The sequence below is a fragment of the Danio rerio genome, chromosome 12 (assembly GCF_052040795.2).
Source record: "Danio rerio strain M-AB ecotype USA chromosome 12, GRCz13ab, whole genome shotgun sequence".
NCBI classification, from domain to species: Eukaryota; Metazoa; Chordata; class Actinopteri; order Cypriniformes; family Danionidae; genus Danio; species Danio rerio.
Genome location: NC_141032.1, coordinates 17,715,001 through 17,729,487, shown reverse-complemented (window position 1 = coordinate 17,729,487; position 14,487 = coordinate 17,715,001). Strand labels below are relative to the sequence as shown.

At 35.0% G+C, this 14,487-nt stretch overlaps 2 protein-coding genes across 4 annotated transcripts in view; one reads left to right on the top strand and one right to left on the bottom strand.

The window, feature by feature from the left end:
- The window catches only part of LOC147841344 (uncharacterized), a 221,416-nt gene that overhangs the window by 129,534 nt on the left and 77,395 nt on the right, over nt 1–14,487 (top strand). The window lies entirely within an intron of this gene.
- Nucleotides 1–14,487, bottom strand: part of med1 (mediator complex subunit 1) — a 43,785-nt gene that overhangs the window by 14,429 nt on the left and 14,869 nt on the right. For both annotated transcript variants that reach the window (NM_001440730.1, NM_001440729.1), the window contains 5 exon segments: nt 8,171–8,372; nt 10,534–10,655; nt 10,849–10,973; nt 11,120–11,231; nt 11,358–11,518. In NM_001440730.1, coding sequence (NP_001427659.1) covers nt 8,171–8,372; nt 10,534–10,655; nt 10,849–10,973; nt 11,120–11,231; nt 11,358–11,518 — 722 coding nt within the window.

Below are 14,487 nucleotides of genomic sequence, written 5' to 3'. Positions count from 1 at the left end.
TCCAGTGGAATTAACATCTAACATTTCAAAAAGTGGGAAGTACATGCAAATTCACAACACTCATCGCACACAACAGAAAATTATAGCAAAAAAATGTAAAGTAAATGTTGTTTCAAAATGCACTTACATCATTTTTGTTACACATGTACTTTAATTGTGGTTTTCAATTTTAAAGCACAAAGAATACAATAATGTGAGTGACAAGTAACAAAACATACACAGAAAAAGAAACACAAAAAATAATAATGAAACTTGAAAATCACTAAATAAAACACCTTCAATTAAATGTAGTAATGCAGATAACCACAACAGGTCAAACTTTATAAAAACTACACATTATGGTTCATTTATTAAAGGTTGAAGAAACCCTTGAGTAATTTTTGAGATTTTAACAGGTTTGTTTGTTGAGCATCAATTTAGTTAAAGTTATCTCCTGTTAGCTTTAATTGTGGCAAAAACTGGATAATTTGAACCTTTTGTCAGGTAATTTCATCTTCCGGGTTTAAAATAATTTTTGGGACAGGATCAAAAAAATAAAATAAATCGGTGACATAGCGCTATGTGCCTTTCCAGAGAGGACGCGTTAGTTTCTCATTATTATTCACAGACCGAGTTTTCCAATCCTATGAGTAGAGCCTGCTTCTTAAATATTCGTGACTGCGCGTGCTTTTCGATGATAGACCCATACGGACAGACCTGCCATGCTGTGAGACAGCACACGGCATGCAGTATTTAGGTGGTTGTGAAATGTCACACGTTTGTTTCCATGATCTACAGGGTTTGTTGAATGGTTTTCCCCCCGCAATGCTGTCAAGGGCTACAGATACAGGCAAGTTGTGTGTGCAGAAAGCATTTTTGTCAAAACAGTGTATACGAATTGGAGACTGGCAGACTTTGTCTTTTATTAGTTGAGCGTGTTACATTCAGATACATCGCCGTGCAGTTGTGTTCACACGTTTAAAATCTTCCAGATTACCGGCAGGGCTAGGGGTTAGAACAGAAAGGGAAAGAGACCTGCTGTACTGCTGTCACTGTTTCTGCATTCAAAACCAGGGTTAAGGAGGAGAGAAGTTCTCCTCATTTATATTGCAAACATGATTATCTTTATAATGATATAACAAATTGTGGTTATGTTTATATATAATATAAAATTACAAATAGCCTATCATATCTGTAACATGGCAATAAAATGCTGTTTATTTTTTTGCATTTTTATTTTGTTAACTATAAAAATCATGCATCTTCTCACGTTTTGTGTGAGATTTTTTTTCGTCTTGAACTGGTGAGCTAACTTACAGTTGTTTGCCCCCATCTTCTTTCCCTGGTTTTCTAGCCATGCCCACTGCTCCATCCTGCTCACAGCGCTCTATGACCATTAGGCTTGGGCGGTATTATGGTAATATGGTAGTCAAGGATTCAATATTATGAAAATATAATTTATTTAATAATTAAAATGCTTATGTGTTGTTGTCATTACGGGACAGCGTGGAGGAGAAAGAGAGAGGTGAGGAAACATGGCGAGAGGCGCACCATGTGTGTGACCTGGTTTCGAAAAAAACACAACGGCAGCAATTTGGGCGTATTTTGGGATTCGACCGAACAAGAAGGGAGAGGTGGTGAATACGGAGGATGCAATCTGCAAATTGTGCTACAAAAAAGTGATCGCGAGGGATGGAAATACCTCGAACCTAAGGTCGCATTTGCGAATTCACCATCCACTCACGGCTGCAAGGATGGACCAAAGTGTCAGTGCAACAGTTCTAAACTTGGCTGTCACAAATGGATTGCACGACCAGAAGCAAAAAAACGATCGCACCCTCGGACTATGAAGTAATATTGTCGGGGCCTTTTCACACAGCTGGCAATGTAAGCATGAACTCCACAAGAAGCAAGTGGACTTGGGACTCCTAAAACACAGTCTCGTAACGGTAAGCATAAAACGAGAGTTCCTCAGGGGAAAGGGCTTAAATAAATAAATAAATAAATAAAATAAATTATTAAATAAATAAAATATATTGAAAAGTAAAAAGTAGGCTATATTAAAATAGTTTTTTTTTTCTGGGACTTATTTAGCCTAAGAAATGTGCATGCAATTTTAACTAAATATAATAATGTACATTAATGGACGTATTTATTTATTCATTTATTTAGACCAATTTATTCATTTATCCGTTAAACTAATAAATATGCCTAAATAGGTAAATTTTGTTTATTTTAGGCCTATTTATTCATTCATACGTCTATGTAGGCCTATTTATTCATTCATTTTTTATTAAGGCCTATTTATTCATTTATTCTTTTATTTAAGCCTATTTATTCTTTTATTTAAGCCTATTTTTTAGTTTTTTCATTTATTTAAGCCTATTTATTTGTGTATTTAAGCCTATTTGTTTGTTTATTTAAGCCTATTTATTAGTTTATATAAGCCTATTTATTTATTCGTTTATTTAAGCCTATTCGTTTATTTAAGCCTATTTTTTAGTTTATTTAAGCCTACTTATTGGTTTATTTAAGCCTATTTATTAATTCATTCGTTGATAAGCCTTTTTATTCATTCATTCATTTATTTAAGCCTATTTATTAATTTATTTGTTTATTTAAGCCTATTTATTCGTTAATTTAAGCCAATTTATTAAGTTATTCGTTTATTGAAGCCTATTTATTCGTTTATTTAAGCCTATTTATTAATTTATTTGTTTATTTAAGCCTGTTTATTTAAGCCTATTTATTAATTTATTTGTTTATTTAAGCCTATTTATTCGTTTATTTAAGCCTATTTATTAATTTATTAGTTTATTTAAGCCTATTTATTAGTTTATTCGTTGATGAGCCTTTTTATTCATTCATTCGTTTATTTAAGCCTATTTATTAATTGATTTGTTTATTTAAGCCTATTTATTCATTAATTTAAGCCTATTTATTAAGTTATTTGTTTATTTAAGCCTATTTATCACTTTATTTAAGCCTATTTATTTGTTTATTTAGGCTAATTCATTTATTTGTTAAACGGATAAGTGGAAAAATACGCCTAAATGCATGACTTTTGTTTATTTAGACCTACTCATTAATTATTTAGTTTATTTATGCCAATTTATTCATTTCTTTATTTAGGCCAATTCATTAATTTAATCGTTTATTCATTCATTAATTCATCCATCCATCCGTCGGCAAGACTGCGCAACTCGCTGGGGCTCCAAACTGGCAATGGTGGAGCGCATCCTCGAGCGGGCCCAAGCGATCAGACACGTCCTGTCTGATGATAGAAGGAGCAGCCTGTCCCTGACCTGGCAGGACATGGACGTCTTGAAAGCTATTCACAAAGCACTGAAACCAGTCGGTGGCTTCACTGATATTTTTTCAGGAGAAAATTATTTGACCAGTTCCTGTATCCTCGCCATACTACAGCTCTGCAGGGACTTTTGGTTGCGTCAGAAAATGACTGTCAGCTAACAAAGTCAATCAAAACTGGAATTCTAACAAAGCTGGAGGCCAAGTATGAATCCAGTTCAGTGCGCAAAATATTGTGAAAATGCACTTTCCTCGACCCTCGTTACCGCGGAGGATATGAGGCAGATGACAATGCATTGGCTGAGACAAAGGCTGAATTACAGGCTGAGATCGTCAGCTTAGAGGCAGCAGGTCCACTGGCCATAAGAGTGGAAGAGGGAGAGGCGCAACCAGAACCCTCACAAAAAAAAAAATGACTCTGGGAAGTATGCTGCAAAAAAAACCTGATGCAATGGCAGATGCCGTCGGCAGCGGCACCGTAGAAAACAGAGTCGGAGCTGAAATAACAGCCTACTGTTTGGAGCCAGTTACTCAAGGAGACGAGGACCCATTTCTCTGGTGAAAATATGCTGCCGGGCGTTTTCCCCAGATGTCACAAGTGGCATGAAAATACCTGTGCGTCTGTGCCACAAGCACACCATCGGAGCGGGTTTTCAGCACCGCAGGTAAAGTTGTCGGTCCACAACGTGCCCTGTTAAAGCCCGACAAAGTAAACATGCTGGTTTTACTAGCGAATGCCAATTGCCATTTGTTTCTATTAGCATTGTTTAATTTTATTTGTTTAATTAATTCAGGTATTTTTATTTGCTTTACGTTAAAAATTATATTAGAAGACTGGAAATAAGTTTTTGTTTAGGACTATTGCTCTGCAATACTTTTTATAATAAGGTTGATGTTTATGTTAGAATAATTCATCTCTGGTTGACTGTTGTGTTCTATTTGCATATTTTATAAGCTGCTCTTCTTTGTTAATAAAAGTTCTGGCGGTGTGATTTAATTGATTTGTGCGCGCGTTTCTGCGCGAAAATGGTTCTATACGTTTATGTTTATTTAATTCTGTTTGACTGTTGTATTTGCACTTTGTTGCTAATAAAAGATGTTTACATTGTTGTTAATATTGTTGTACATGTTATTTTGTTATTGTTTTATTGTTTGGTATTCGTTTCTAAACGGCTTAGGCACAAGCCAACAATTTTGGTGACGTTGTCTGAGCCTTACATCATAATTTTTTAATTATTCACGGTAATACCGGATAGCGAGGTAAAATAGGGATGCGGTTTGACGGTATCAAAATTTGGATAGCGCCCAAGCCTATCATGGAGTATTTATTTGAACACATACTAAGGTAAACTTAAACTGAAAGAGGGGGGTTTTATGATCCTAAATGAGTTAAATTAGTATTTGCAAACAGTCAGTTTATAAATGGTTAGGCATTAACTCTACATTAATAGATGTTAGTAAGCAGTTTATCTATAATTGCTGTATTCTTGGCTTATAAGCACATGCCTTGCCTTATAAGTCTGGCATTAGTGAATGTGTACATACTTTTAAGACAATTTGTCCAGTCATATCCAGAAACTTTAATATATGATGTTTTTTTTTTTTTATACCAGTTGTTGTAATTTTATTTGAGTGTTAAATTCTTATATTTCTTTGAGATTTCTAGAGATATTTACAAATAAATATATTTTAAACTATTTGTGGCTATTTTAAATAGGTAAATTTATTTATACATTTAAATCAATAATATTAGTCACTGTGAAAATGTATTTATTTTTTGCCAGTTTAATGAGTATCCAGAGAATTTTCCAGATGTTTCTTAAATAGCTATTAACAGAGGTGCAGATTGTTTGGGGTTATAGAGAATAGAGATATAAAATAATATCATCTGGATGAAGAGAAATACTATGGTTCATTTGACCTATTTTTTGGGGCAAAATCAATGGATTCTTTTTTGATAGCAAGGGTGAGGGGCTCAATTTTAAAAAGCAGTGATGAAAGAGCACAACGGGTGCCTCTATGTGACTGGAACTGAGATGATCAAGTAAAAAGAAAATCCTTACCCAAAAAAATGCATATGTCACCCAAATTAGACTCTCTAATCACATCACAAGATATAGTCGCACTCCATTTGGTCAAATGCTTTTTTTGCAACCAATGCAAGAATTGAAAGACTGATTTTAGAATCAGATTTGGTGTACAAAATACTTGTTATCTGCCTGACATTAAAAAAAAATTAAGAAGGAAGAGAACATAAAAGAAAAACAACCAGGAATAAATCCAGATTGGTCAGGATGAATATTTTTTCCTAAGCAATAGTTTAATCTATTAGCAAGTATTTTTTTATTATTATTATTTTTTAGAATTAAATAAATGTTTGCCGCATAAAAGGGATTCGGGGAGCCTATGCTCATTAAATTAATGGTCAAGTATCCTTAACAGCAAAGGGGATTTTTTTAATGAAAAATTTATACTAAAGCCATCTGGGCCAGGTCATGTAAGATTTGTTAAAGGAATATCAGCCCTGTTTTTAATTTTTTTTATGGATAGCACTAGTGGCTTGAATTACCATAAGCTTACAAGAAAGCAATTTTTAAGGTGTATCCCCAATTTCAAATTGCTTTTGTTTAACTTGTAACAACATATTGTTAACTTGGTTAGAAAGAATTAAATTATATTCCACTTTAAGTGTAGTAATTTCTTTAAACCTATCCAAATCTAAAGAACCCCTGTATATATCTAACCGGTTATCAAATTCTACAAGACGTTTTCCCTTTGTTTCTTAAAACTGGACTCAAAAGATACATTTCATCTTAGAACTGCTTTTAAGCTTTCACATAACAATAAACTGGGAACCTCACCGATGTCAATGAATTTAAGAAACTCAGCAAGCAGCTCTGTTAAATACAAAGCCAGGCTTAATTTTGGCTAGATCTACAGAGATTGTGACTGCAGAATGGTCAGACATTGATGTATTATGATGTTTCATTCTTTTAACACAAGGAATAGTTTTGGACTAAACTAAAAAAAAGTCTATCCTGGAATATGATTTTTGGACACGTGAAAAGAAAATATACTGTTTGTCCAACGGGTATCTTAATCTCCAGATATTAGCAAGAACCAAGTAGTAAATGAGATCTTAGAAAACAACAGTAAAATTAGAAAGAGTTATCTGAACGTAATGGAAAACTGTCAACGGCAGGATCTAAAACAAAGATAATAAAAAAATAAAAATAAAATCACAGCCAATAATCCAATTTGAATTTAGTGTAGTTGGTCAAAGATCAATGATATTGCTAAAAATTCACACACATAGACCTCATCAACTCAAGCAACATCCACACTCAAGGCCATATTCTAACGATGTGTTCACACAAGATGCAGATCAGATGAAGAGTTAAGCATTTAATTCAATCAAATGACACAATGGAAACTGAGCATTTCAGTGTTTGGTCCTCTTAACGTGTAATTCCCACAAATCTCTCAAGTTCACGCCATGTTAACCAATCACGCCGTGTTACCCAATCAGGAGCTTACTCTAGTAGTGGTGCGATTATGAAGTACTGCCTGTAGTTGGTGTCCTGAAGGAAAATCCTCCTACCGACACGAGACAACAGGTCATCAAACTGGTAACGGCTTGGTCAAAAGTGTTATGATTAACTCTTCTGTCAGTGTGTAGTCAGCACTGCCATAGAGATGGCTCCCTCACCCCAATCAGCACACCACTTGTGCCGATCAGGGGACTGCTGCAGCTCACTGAAAGAGGAGTACACAACTGATGCTGTTGAGGAAGATGGCCAGCATGATTTCATAATGAATCCTCTCCCATCCCGACCCTTGAACGGTACCTCACTACGCATGAATCCTGGACTTTCTGCACTGAACGCACCACCCTATACTTCCCCGCGCACATAAATAGCATATAATGTATGTATCATCATTACAAAAACTGGCAAAGACTAGGCTATAGCCCCTTTCACACATACAGACCTTTCCGGAAAATTGCCGGCAATTTTCCGGAAAGGTTGTATGTGTGAACAGGTCCTTTTTGAAAATACCGGTAAATTCGTTCTGGCTATTTTCCGGAAAGAGAAGTTTTAACATTACCGGCAATTTGCCGGAATGCTGCGCTGTGTGAATGCAGAAGGAAGATTCCCGTAATAAGCGCGTGCACGTCTAGAACGTGCTGACGTGAGACGTCTGCTTTAGCCAATCACAACAGTCAGATGCATTTACGTCCGTGCGGTTTGTGAGGATAAAAGCCTTTGAATATTTTTCCAGACACATTTAGCTGCTAGAAGTTAGTCAGATCACGTTTATATGTTCTTCTTAATGCCAACTGTGTAAATAATCATCGATGAAATGCTTATGATAAGCCGTTGTTTGTTTACCTTCAAGCTTCGCGTGCGCCTATGAGCGCCTGCACACGCAGATAATATGAACATCTTGACAAGCGAAAGTGATCCTGCGAAAGTTGTTCACAATATTGATCATCCACAGAGTTTGTAATTTAGTCAAATGTTTACAAATACAAGCGCAGCCGTTTAAAGCTCATTTGTGGTGAATGATGTCAGAATTTACCGGTGTTTTGGAATGGATGCGTGAATGCTCTTTTCCGGAAAATTTCCGTAACGTCCTCGCCTGTGTGAACAGCGCTTTTTTCAATATACCGGTAAAGTCGTTCCGGAAATTTTCCAGAAACTAACAAAATCGTATGTGGTTACCTTGTTTAGCTCGATACATTTCTTGAAAAGTACACTGCAAATTCAGAAAGCGCAGGGTTTTTGCAATGTGCAAAAATGGCTATACAGATTAAAAAAGTGCAAATAGAAGTTTTCTTTTGCAAACACCTACAGTCACACATAGTATGAAAGAAACCCACCTTCCTTAATGCAGGCCTTTTTAACGCAACTGCCAATCAACGTGTTGTAAGCAGCCTGATGTCTTATAATGTCAAGGAGAGCAGGCACCTGAGCAGGATGTCTGAAGGGAATCTTGGAAACCAAAGCTCCTTGAAGAGACCTTCCATCTTGTACTGGAGCATCACCATTTAGGAAATAACAGTGCTGCTGTCCTGGTAAAGACTAATTAAATAAAAAGACAATTCATGGAAAAGGTTAAAATGATGTACCATTTTTAATGTCACGGGATTCAAAATATGACAAAACATAATATGTGAGCAGTTTTAATTGACTGTTTAATTGACTGGAAGCATGTTCTATTCAGAATAAATTGGCAGTTGATAAATCGGTATAGATGATGAAAGACTTAGTCCTTAGTCTCTGATAAGTTTTTATTTATACTGTGATTTTGTCTCAGATTTAATCAACTTGCTTTATCTCTAAAAATGGAGCAAACCACCAATTAAAAAAACAAATGTAAAATTAAAATAATGGTTTACTTGTAGCTAGAGGTGGGTGACGATTCTACTTTACTGTGTAGGATGTAATTTCAGGGTAACAATATATTTCACAATATAGTTTAACATAGTATTTAAATAAGTAGTAATTTAGGAAAATCAACAGGAAAGGTTTTATATTATAAATAAATGAATACATCAGAAATGAAAGGAACTTCATTACTATTTCCATTGTATGTGGACTATAGTAAATAGATTAGATTATAGTAAACTAAATTTGAAATATAGTTACAATTCACAGTTTTGTAAACAAACCATAAGTTACAATATTTTCTAAACAAATACCACTTTCATAAAAAAAGAATAATCGTAGATATTAAAATAGAACTATGTAAACAAAAAGCATTTCACCAAACTTCTAGCATTTTCCTCACTCATACACAGTACCTTGTTCAGGTTCACTTACTCTACACATGAGTGAGTCATATATATAAATATATATATATGTGTGTGTGTGTGTGTGTGTGTGTGTGTGTGTGTGTGTGTGTGTGTGTGTGTGTGAGCGTGTGTATAATTTCATTAGCCAATGCATAAAGTAATATTCCTAAAGCATATTTAATTTTATTTAATATTTAATTGATATGGTACTTTTAATATGATTTGTATATTTATTATGAAATGTAAATCGTGAAAAATACAACCATAGCTTCTGCAGTATTATAAGTAACTTTATACGTACAGATACTCCCTTACCAGAGAAGTGGTAAAAGGTAGACAAAAAATACATTTAAATACAAGGTGCGACTAGGAATGTCTTATTTGTCCACCTGTGATCGGATTGATTAAATTGCATCTTAATAGCAGGTATGAATAGTGTGTGTGTGTGTGTGTGTGTGTGTGTAGACTATTTACATGAAAAATTATAATACTTTTAAAGCGGTTGACAAGAAATTGATACAGATTTTAGTAAAAAAAAAAAAAAAAAAACTAAACAATTCAAACATAAAAATAAATGAAAAAAATCTGAAACTTTAGTTGTGTAATAACAATTGGATGACAATTAGAAAATACTGATCTTTGTCCTTGTTTAAAGACATTTTCTGATAATGACAAGACTTTAATTGTTCTGTAGATCTCTTCTATGAACTCAGATCTTTTTTTTCTTATTTTCAATCGGATTCAAGTCTGCTGATTGGCTTGGCATTTCTAGCAACTTTATTTTCTTTTCTGAAACTAATTAAGAATTTCGTTGAGTCTGTTTGGGGTCATTGTCTTGCTGAAATATATGCGCATCAACACCAATGGGTAAGAATAACACAATGCTAATTCCAGACTAAGATCTCATCTGCTCCTATAGAGGAATGTAGTAAAGAATGAAGTGATTACCATGGCCAATTCCGTGTACTTAAAAGGCCACCCTATGACATGATAATTGCAGATTTGCTTAATTGTTTTTTGTTTTTTTATTATGCAGCCCCAATTTTGGTTGAAAATGTATTCCACAATAACAATACATGGCTTCATATCACTCAGCCCTACTTGTAGCTGTTATAATGTAGTCACAGAGAGAGCTCTTTGATTAGGATTCTTGACGCACTAACATCAATGGTAAAGAACTGTGCTACACTAAATTCAACTGTCCACACTAAGACCTCTGGTCAGATTTACTTATTATACACATACATATAAATACACATTTATTACTAGCCAAGTGAACAAAAAATAAAAGTCTAATAACATTAGCCCATCAAATGTGGCTTTTGTTTTATCTGGTCTAAATATAATAGGCCAGTTTTAACACTGCAGATTCATATTAAATCACTTTAAATCTTGCAAATAATTACTTAAACAAAAACCTCAATGGACAAAAAAAAAGTGTTACTCACTGCATAAAAACGCATTGATTGAGCCGAAGGGGGGCTGGCACCTCCCTCCTCACGGAGTTGACTCTTAATAATGAGATCATATAGTGGGGACAAGGTGGGCGCAGTTTCAAAGACAGGAATGCCTAAAAAAATTTTTAAAAAATAAATAAATTGACAGTAGAACTACATTAATGAAATCTTAATTAATCAAAAATGCATTTACCACAATAATACGTATAAAAATATTCCACTGTAGTCATTGCAGATTTTTAGTTTTTTTGTTGTTGTTGTTCAGCAGTTCTACACATGGGATTTTAAACAAGACTGTAGACATACCTGTTGTACTGCCCATTTTTTTAATGTATGATAAAGAAAATGGCATCAAGCAGTTCATCTTCAGGAAGAAACACGCTGGCAAATCTACACAGTTTGAATTTGTTATGGAAGAAAATGATGGAGTTCTAGAGAAAAAAAAATATATGTATATATATATTTATGATGTGACACCAACACAAATTGTTTTTAGATTTATACAAAACCATTAACAGAATTTTCCCACAGAAAAATTTAACCCCACAATTTTCATTGAATTTCTAGTAAATCTTACCCTTTGTTGTCGACTGGATGGGATCCTGTGATTAGTGGAGCAATGGGAAGCTTGTAAACTGATGTTGTGCCTTCAACAGTCACTGACACACTCACACCTAACGTATGGGGGACTGTAAGATGCAAGAGGGAGCAGTAACAGTAAGCAGTACTTTTTTTCAAATATTTAGTTATTTTTAATACATTTTCTGTTTAACTGTTATAGTGGCAATACTAATAATTTAAAAAAAAAATCTTACTATTGACATCAGTGTTCAGATGGGCTGCTTTTTCCTCCTCAAAGATGTCATTTGGAGAAACATAACACTGCAGAGATACTAAATGGCCACCACTCCTCGACGTCAACAGACCCACACTTCCGTGAAGTATGGTCTCCACAGTGTTAGCATTAGTGGCAATCCTATAGTAGAAAATTATTTATAATAATTATACTCTTATAAACAATACAGTAGTTTTCTTATGTACATCATGTCAGTGCTCAATCTGTGCCAACGAATGCTATTAATTACTGAGGGTGAAACTAACATAGGTGAAAATTCATGGAATTCAGTTTATTACATATTGTAATGCAGTACACCATTTGCTGAATTATTAAGTAATTGTGCATTTGAAATATGGAACTGTATGTGTAGTTGTCATACCATCATTTTTATGCATCATTTTTGCAACACATCTTTTTCTTGTGTATTAATCTTCTGTCTAGTAAAACTCTTAAAATTAATGTTTTAACAATACTGCAGTTAAACAAGATACTAATACTAATTCCCGTCTGTTTTCTTCACACACACACACACACACACACACACACACACACACACACACACACACACACACACACACACACACACACACACACACACACACACACACACACACACACACACACACACACACACACACACACACACACACACACACACACACACACACACACACACACACACACACACACACAGTTATGTCCATAAATATTTGTACATAAACACAAATGTAACATTTTTGGCTCTATACACAGACAATCAATTTAAGATGAAAAAAAACAAAAAACAAGATGTGCTTTAGCTGCAGACTGGCAGCTTTAATTTGAGGGTATGTACATCCAAAACAGGTGACAGTAGACTGTTCTAAAAGTCTAAAATGGGCATATTCTGGAGGCTTTAATAAATTATCTGATGGGTATTTTGAGCTGAAAAATGTACTGACACATTCTAAAGAAGCCAAAGACTTATCTTACGTCTTGTAAAATAGGTGCCCCCTTTGAGGAATTTTAAAACAAAATTTAAATCTACAAGGCTGTTTGAAAAATGTTTGTCTGCCCTGTTAAAACATAACTCTGGTTCATCACACTTGAGTTTCATTTCTCCAAATCACACCTGCATACTGCCACAACGGTTAGCAATAAAAAAATCACTTAAATAGGAACTGCCTGACAAAGTGAAGTAGACCAAAAGATCCTTAAAAGCTAGATAATGTGCTGAGATCCAAAGAAATTCAAAAACAAATAGGAAAATAATAGAGATCTACCAGTCCGGAAGAGATTATACAGCCATTTCTAAAGTGCTGCATCGTCTACAAACGACAAAAACATGCAACAGTGGAAAACCCTGCCAGGAATGGCTGGCTGACCAAAATTACCCCAAAGGTGCAGAAACACCTCATCCAAGAGCTCGCTCAGTTAAGTTCAGTATTCATGACGCTACCATAAGATAGAGCCTGGGCAAAAGTGGCTTTCATGGCAGAGTTCCAAGACAAAAACCACTGATGATAAAGACTTTTGGGTAAAAGCTCCATGAAGTGACAAGAAAAAAAAGTTAAACCGTTTGGAAGGCGGGTGTCCCATTATGTGTAGTATATATGTAACACCTAACACCTAAAGAAGGCATTGTGGCATGGGGATCCTTTGTTGCTTCAGGACCTGGCAGATTTGCTGTGATAAATGAAAACCATGAAATATGCTTTGTACCAAAATATCCTGAAGAAGAACAGCTGGTCATCTGTTAGTGACCTCAAGCTGAAGCGAACTTTGGTTCTGTAGCAGGACAATGATACAAAGTAACTGTGATGGCCCAAACAGTTATTAGGCTTAAAGGGCAAACACTTTCACACAGGACTTTGTATTTTTTATTATTATTTAGTTATCCATCAATAATAAAAACTTTAATTTCAAAACTGCATGTGTTATCTTTTTCTAACAGATTGTAAAGCTAATATTAAATATAGGATGACTAAATTCATATAAATAGGTCTTGGTTATTGTACCCAAAAACCTCTTGTGCTAAAAAATCCTTGATGGATTTTTTGTTCAGTACTCCTCTTCATTCAAAACTTTTGAAATGTTTTTTGACTGCTGCCTGTCATTTAAATGCCACGTTACAAGCATTTGTAAAACTGCATTTTTTCACCTTATAATTGTTGCTAAACAATGATATGCTAACAATGTCTAATGCTGAAAAGCTTATTCATGCCATTATGATCCCTTGTTTAGACTATTGTAATGCATTACTAGGTGGTTGCATTGTAGGCATAAAATACAAACTTCAGCTGGTTTAAAATACAGCTGCTCTCTAGAACAAAGAATTATTATCATATTACTTCAGTTCTTACATCATTGCATTGGCTCCCTAAATATCAATTTATAAATTTTAATGACTACCTACAAAGCCTAGAATGGCTTAGTTTCCCAATGTTTGAGTAAGATTGTGGTTGATTACAGCCCCTCAAATCCACTACACCCAATTAAATCTAGACAACTGATCTACAAAATCAACTTAAACATCAAAATCTACTGTGGGCAGTGGATCCTTTTTATATCTGGCACCTAAACTCTGAAACAATCTTCAACTCTTTAAACCTTGAACAAAATAACCATTATGTTAGTTTGTTTCTCCTTATCCTGAGGTGTACAAAATTGTCAATACGACCTGTATCCTAAACAGATGGCTCTTGTGGCCATGGATTAGTTGGGGTGTGAGACTGATTCCTGCAAAGACCCCAGTGACAAAAAAGTCTCCGCATTGATCCTTGAAAATTGCTCTTTTTTTTATTTGGCTACTGCTGGCTAGGCCGGAGATCACTGCAGATCGGAGCACTGGTGAGATGCCCTGTGCGGAAAAAAAATCTTCCAACTCATGGACAATTTCTGGCCAATGTTGCAGGTTGTAAGGGATGCAAGGCCTGCCAGGGATATGGTAGCATCAAGAAGGCAGACATTGTCAATGTCTCACATCTCTGACAGCTTCAGCAAGAAGTGGCATTCCTGGATCACAAGTGTCCCCATCGTTATCCCCATGGCAAAGGCAGCTGACTTGTTGTTCAACACAGTAAAGTCAGTTGCTGTGCATTATGAAGCCTGGGAAGGACCAAGCTTGT